Below are 7,049 nucleotides of genomic sequence, written 5' to 3'. Positions count from 1 at the left end.
AGTGACAGATTAATTTCTAGCAAATATACAATCACTCCTGGTTCCATCTTATCCTCCTTCCACTCATACCTGCTTTGCCATGGTGGCCTCATCTATACTTACCATTAAATTATTTTTTTGTATTGTATGATTTAATGTAATCTACCTTAAATTCATTCTCTAAAAAACCCACAGTGAATAGCACAGCAGAACAAACAAAAACACTAAAAGCAAACAAACAAAGCACTTGCAGAGATGACATTAGGATTCAAAATGAGATCTAGCAGTCTCTGAGAACAACAGACTCTCCACCCTGCGATTCTGCCTCTGATGTTGGCCATTGATACTTATGTTTAAGACTCTCTCCAGTATTTAGGTTCAGGGCCTGAGTTGAGTTCTGACGAAATGGTACAAGCTTTGTTCTCTGTTCAAAGAATTGTAGGCATCAATCAAGGAAGGTATCTTTTTTTAAAATTTTTCAAACCAATGCCTCAAATTCTATAAATGAGGGGAAAGGCTGGGCTGCTAAAGTCCTTCCACTCTTCAGCCTTCTCCAGTCACCAAATAGAGTGTGTGAAAAAAGTAGATATAATTTTGTCCTGAAAAAGTGAAATTACCATTTAGTAAAAAACCATTAAACAACTACATTTTGAAGCTCTCAAAAAGAGTAGAGAATTTACCTCCTTCAGAACAGGAGATAGAAATTACAAATGATTAACAATTTGGCCTTCTCCAGTTTCTTCCTTAATTTCTAGAGTCTAGGATCATGATGAACATTAAGTAGATTAATTCGGCTGGGCGCGGTGGCCAACACTTGTAATCCCACCACTTTGGGAGGCTGAGGCAGGTGGTTCGCCTGAGCTCAGGAATGTGAGACCAGCCTGAGCAACATGTTGAAATCCATCTCTACCGAAAATACAAAAAATTAGCCAGGCGTAGTGGCACATGCCTATAATCCCAGCTACTCTGGAGGCTGAGGTGGGAGAATTGCTTGAGCATGGGAGGTGGAGGTTGCAGTGAGCCAAGACTGTGCCACTGCACTCCAACCTGGGTATCAGGGTGAAACTCCATCTCAAAAAAAAAAAAAAGTTTAATTTATATACCACTCTGAAAACCATGCCAGACATATAGGAAGCTCTGAATAATGTTAGCTGTTAGTATTACTTTCTGATGTTTGCTCAGTTAGGATAATTCTGAGAGAAAATAAGAATTAAAATGATAAGCATTTGAAGACTTATATTTAAGGGCATTCTTTCTTGGATGGGGTATTAATAAATTAATATTGCCAGTTTCAAATCCATGTCTTTACCAGTTCATCTCTTTGCAGGTCTTTTAAGGCAAATATTTCCTTCCCCTTTTCACTGTACAATCTCCGAGCTGCAGAAGGTAAATTTAAAATCTCAGTGCACCTGTAATAAAAGACACAAAAATTGACCTTGCATACAGAAAGCTTCCAGCAGCAAAGAGAGAAAATAAAAGAAATCTGGGGCCTGAATCCATAATGACAACTCTCTCCGCAGGACTGTTAGTCATGAGCTGGACTCTGGGGCCCATCAGACCCATTTGAGTCTCATTTTCCTCTCCAAATTGTGGCACTTGGGCAAATTATTTAACCTGTCTAAGGCTAGATTTCTTACCTTCCAGGGTTTCTGTGAAGATTAAAGGTTGATTTTGAAAAGGGCTCTTAGCACAGTCCCAGACATGACCAATAAATAGCTAGACACACTGCTATTGACTTTTAGTTCCTTGGTATGCCCCACACTTTTCTATTTCTGTGCCTGCGTTCTTTCTCCTACCTAAAAAATTTTCCTTGGCTTTTTCTGATGTAGTCTTGTTCTTTCTCCAAGGTTGTCAAAGTCTAATTTGTCACCAAGTTCCTCAGCTCCCTCCACCAGAAGTGATGACTATAGTCATAGTCATCACTTTAACTACCTTTGCAACAGACATTTTTAGCCTTGTTAAACATTGAACACCGATTTCCCACTCCCACAACCCCCTGCCCTCCCAAACAAGCACTGGACAAGCCCTGCGGATATTGAGATGAATGACAGTTTTGTAGTTCCTTGAGGAGCTCCGAATCTGGTCAGGGTAGAGAAAGGTGAGCAACTGAAGTGTAATATGAAGTCGCAGGTGCTGCCATAGGCACCTGGCCAGCATGCTGAGAACAGAGGGGAAAACAATTTTTCCAGAGAAGGCTTATCTGAGGGAGTGGCATTTGGGTTGGGTTTTAAAGGATAAACAGGATTTCATCAAAAAGCGCTAGACTGGAGCTGAGTGTATGGACATGAGGAGGGTATGGACCAGATGAAACTGAAAAAGAAAACAGAAACCAACTGAAAGTACTTAGGATTCCAGACTGAGGAACCTGCCTTCTAGCCCATAAGCAGCAGAAAGCCACTGAAGGCATTAGAGCAGATATGTGGTGTTATCAGGTCTGCTTTTCTGAAAGTTAACTGTCAGAAAGGTGGAAAATGGGCTGGAGGTGGGAGAGGCTGGAGTCTAGACAGCAAGCTTTAGGACAGATGTAAATAGATGGAATTGTGAGGAAAAAGTAGAGCTACAGGAGACTGATGGAGCATTTCCTAAACAATACTGTGAGGATATCCCACCTATGGAAGAAGTAGAAGATTCTTGCTAAATATATTTTGTGTTAGATACTGTTTACATTCTAACACAAAATTACATAAAGTTGACTTTATGCTCATCAGCAAGACATAGCTTTATAAAGAATGTTTCTAAATTTTATTTCCTCAATGGGATAAAGCAATTAAACAGATAATCAGGCCCTCCATTTCTCTAAGGCTAGCTTAGAAGTAAATAAAACAGGCTGGGTACGGTGGTCCATACCGGTAATCCCAGCACTTGGGGAGGCCAAGATAGGAGGACCACTTGAGGCCAGGAGTTCAAGATCAGCCTGGGCAACATAGCAAGATCCCTATTTTTAAAGAAAGGAGCTATGCCTCCCAGATCCACGTCAGCTACAGCTCCGCAGCAGTGGAGCTCTTACGCTAATCACTTGCCAGGACACCCCACCCCAGGAGCTGTTTTACGCTCTTTCAGTTCTTTCCAAACCATAACAAAACCTTTGAGAAGCTATGGTCACGTACTTTCTCCTTTTCTTTATCTTCTTGCTTTGGATTTTTGTCTCATTTTCTTTCTTCTCTCTGTGGCCTTCTCCGACAGCTGCCCCTTATAATGTTCTCTCTCTTTCCTGGTTATATATAAACCAGGAAATATATCATCATATAGTGATCCCTTGATCATTTTCAATTCTGCATGGTTAAATACTGCTGCATGTGGCTTTCTGATTGTTTCACTAAGCAAATTTTCTTCCCCAAAAGTTAGTTGGGAGTCCCTTGAGAGCAAGCAATGCCTTGTTCTTAAAAAAAAAAGAAAGAAAGAAAGAAAGAAAGAAAGAAAGAAAGAAAGAAAGAAAATACAAAAGAAAAGAAAAAGAAAGAAAAACACCAAAAACCTCCAGCAGAACATCCAACACTGGTTGATGTACATAATACAAATACAACAGATGACTGTTGATTTAACAGTTGAGGAAAACAAGCCTTGGAGAAGGACAGGGCTTTGCTGAAGACTTCCAGCTAGTTAGTGGCAATGCTGGGGTTAAAAGAAATTCCTTTGCCTCCTAATCCAGTGGTCTTCCCAATATTCTATGTTGCCAGCAACTTTACAGAAAGTAGAAGGTACCAACAACAATAACAAAAGTTCTGTATCTATTATTCTAAAATAGGACTTATTATACTATTAGATCATACTTCAGTTTTGTAGATGGAAAAATCAGCAACAACAAAGAGAACCTCAAAATTGTCTAGAGTGAATTATTAAATAATCAAAGATAGCATAATTTTCCTTAAACTCAATAAAACTATCCCCTCATATTTGACAAGGCATACTTGGCGAAAAAGTTCATACCAAGTGCTCCAACCTTTCAGCAGTGATCTAATTGTTGATTTGATAGAAAAATACTGATTAAAAAAATTACAATGCATTTCATAAACATGATATACGTTAGTGCTATGGTTTAGATGTTTGTCTTCTGCAAACCTCACATTGAAATTTGATCTCCAATGATGGAGATGAGGTCTAATGAGAGTGTTTGAGTCATGATAGAAGATCCCTCATAAATAGATTAATGCCCCCCCTTGGAAATGAGTGAATTCTCATTCTATTAGTTATTTGAGAGCTCATTGTTAAAGAGATGCTGGCACCTTCCCCCTCTCTCTTACTTCGTCTCCTCTATGTAGTCTCTGCATTTGCCAGCTCCTCTTCACCTTCTGCCATGAGTGGAAGCTGCCTGAAGCCCTCACCAGATGCAGATGCCCAATCTTGAACTTTCCAGCCATCAGAATCATGAACAACATAAACCTTTTTACTTTTCAAATTAACCAGCCTCAGGTATTTCTTCATAGTAACACAAAACAGACTAAGACAGTCATGTTTTAAAAACTGGTTTATAACAGGTAAAATATAAAAATTTAACTACGCCACTCTTAATTCAAGCAAATATAAACCAAAGAAAGTTGCTGTAAATTGTGAAATATGTTTTTTAAATGAGATTAATTTATATTTACAGAGTTGGCCATTCAGAAAGCTAGGAGAATTTGATAGACCTTGACATTTCGGGGAAAAACATTGTATTAATTACCATTGGTATCATAGGCTCACATAGTTTATATATTCCACAGATTAAAAACTCCAGAATCATTATATTAACAACTGGTTTTCTTAGGTAGGTATATATGTAATATATACACATACGTGTATGTGTGCATATGTAATATATACACATACGTGTATGTGTGCATATGTAATATATACACATACGTGTATGTGTGCATATGTAATATATATACATACGTGTATGTGTGCATATGTAATATATACATACGTGTATGTGTGCATATGTAATATATACACATACGTGTATGTGTGCATATGTAATATATACATGCGTGTATGTGTGCATATGTAATATATACATGCGTGTATGTATGCATATGTAATATATACATGCGTGTATGTGTGCATATGTAATATATATACATGCGTGTATGTGTGTATATGTAATATATATACATATGTGTATGTGTGTATATGTAATATATACACGTGTGTATATATATTTAACCTATTATAAACCAATTTTTATATATATTTAAATTGGTTTATAATAGGTAAAACATAAAATTTCACTACCCTACACTTAATGCACGCAATTATAAACCAAATATTACATACTACATATATTTAAGTATATATATACTTATATAGTATGTACTATATATGTAGTATGTATTTAAGTATATATATAGTATGTACTATACATATATCATATATACCATATATATAGTATCTTATCTGTTATAAATAATCATTCAGTTATTTAAATAGAAAAAATATTTGCATTTAGGATATTAAGTATTTACCTTTCCAAAAACTGATGAAATTCTATCTGATCCATTTCTGTTTCAGAATATTTAGTGACACAGATTTTCTCTTTCTTTTCAGTGTGAACACTTCTGAAACAAATGATCCGAGATTTGACTGATATCTCAGAATACATTGTCAATTATCTCTTGACATACTTTAATATGTGAAAAATTATAAGGTCTTAATTTATCGTGATTTGCCCTAAAGTAATCTCTTTCTTTAAAATATACAGTTTCAAAAACTATCACAATGAAATATTTAACTTCATTTTAAATATTAAATAACATGACATGTTATTACATAAATATTTATACCATGAGTAATTTTGTAAGACAATACATTTTCACTATTTTATTTCTCTTCTAATAATGCTGAACACTATGAAATATAAATTTTTCAACTTTGAAGAAAATTCAGAGATTGCATTCATTTTACCTGTAATTTTTTATTCATATATTGTCTATTAACCCCAAATTTAAAGTTTTTAGACTGAAAAATAAATAATGATGATCATAGAAAAAGATGCTTAATTTGAATATACATCTGCTCAAAGTTTTAAGTTAGAAAACTATTTTGTGCATTTTTTAGAATCTATATTTTATTAAATGAAATGGTTATCAAATACTTTATAATTAATCATTCATTCATTACAAATGGTGATCAAATATAGCTAACCATTCATTCATTCAGTAGTCACAATTAAAGGCCTATGTAGGCCCTTAATCATGTGGCTAACAAAGTGACTCTCTAGTACCTTAATACTTAATTCATCAGAACATAATGATCTATGATCATAACATAGCAGATTGTACATCTGCTATGAATGAAGCATCCCTGTTCTGTATCTCATGGATGGAACATAAGCAGATAATCATGAAACTGAATGATAGGTGCTGTACTGGTGGAAGGCCCGGGGCTGGAGTAGTGGAATACATAGCAGCCATAACTAACTCGAGAGGAGAGAGCGCCTCATTCAGGGTCAACATCTGGAAAGGAAATCTAAACTCATTCTGAAAAGACTTTTACTATTTAAGCACATAGAAGTGTTGGAAAGTGGTGGTGGCTAGTTTGAGAGTGGGAATAGGGGGAGTGTTGATAGGAAATAGAGCTAGAGAAATATGCAGGGATAGGTCATAAAAGGCCTTACAAGCTCTACTAGGGAGCTCAAGTGAGTTCAGAGATCATAACCTACTAATAAGTAATACATATGTTGAAATCATCTAAAATATAAAATTTACTTCAAAGCCTCATCTTGGGCCTTTCCTCTTAAAATTCCCTAAATGTAATTTATAAAATTTTTCTTGTTTAACCTACATTTCTGAGAGATGAAATTTGCCTGTGACACAAGAAAAATTATGAAGGTCTTAATTTATATGAACTTGACAGTCATTATTAAGACTAATTGACAAGATCTTGTCACTCACTAGAGTAATAACCGACTAAGTAATGAACAAATACTATTTGATTTTCCTTAGGCTTTGTAAATGAAAGAACCAATAACAACAACAAAAACTCCTCAAAACTACCTCCAGTAAATTATTAAATAGCTAAAGGACAGCATGTTACTAGAGCAAGATTTGGTTAAAGTATATCTATATTTCATACTTCCAGCATGATTTTGCTTG

The 7,049-nt window shown here is 35.5% G+C and overlaps 1 protein-coding gene across 13 annotated transcripts in view; it reads right to left on the bottom strand.

Annotated features, from left to right (window-relative positions):
* Positions 1 to 7,049, bottom strand: part of DCDC1 (doublecortin domain containing 1) — a 514,242-nt gene that overhangs the window by 66,192 nt on the left and 441,001 nt on the right. For 10 of the 13 annotated variants that reach the window (XM_054524533.1, XM_054524542.1, XM_054524537.1 and 7 more), the window contains 2 exons: positions 5,421 to 5,513; positions 1,289 to 1,388 (listed from right to left, as the gene is read on the bottom strand). In XM_054524533.1, coding sequence (XP_054380508.1) covers positions 1,289 to 1,388; positions 5,421 to 5,513 — 193 coding nt within the window. The remainder of the gene's footprint in view (positions 1 to 1,288; positions 1,389 to 5,420; positions 5,514 to 7,049) is intronic. The other 3 variants (XM_054524539.1, XM_054524541.1, XM_054524536.1) reach the window with 2 other exon arrangements.

Source organism: Pongo abelii, chromosome 9 (assembly GCF_028885655.2).
Source record: "Pongo abelii isolate AG06213 chromosome 9, NHGRI_mPonAbe1-v2.0_pri, whole genome shotgun sequence".
NCBI lineage: Eukaryota > Metazoa > Chordata > Mammalia > Primates > Hominidae > Pongo > Pongo abelii.
Note: the sequence above shows the minus strand (reverse complement) of the source record. Positions and strands in the feature narration are given on the sequence as shown.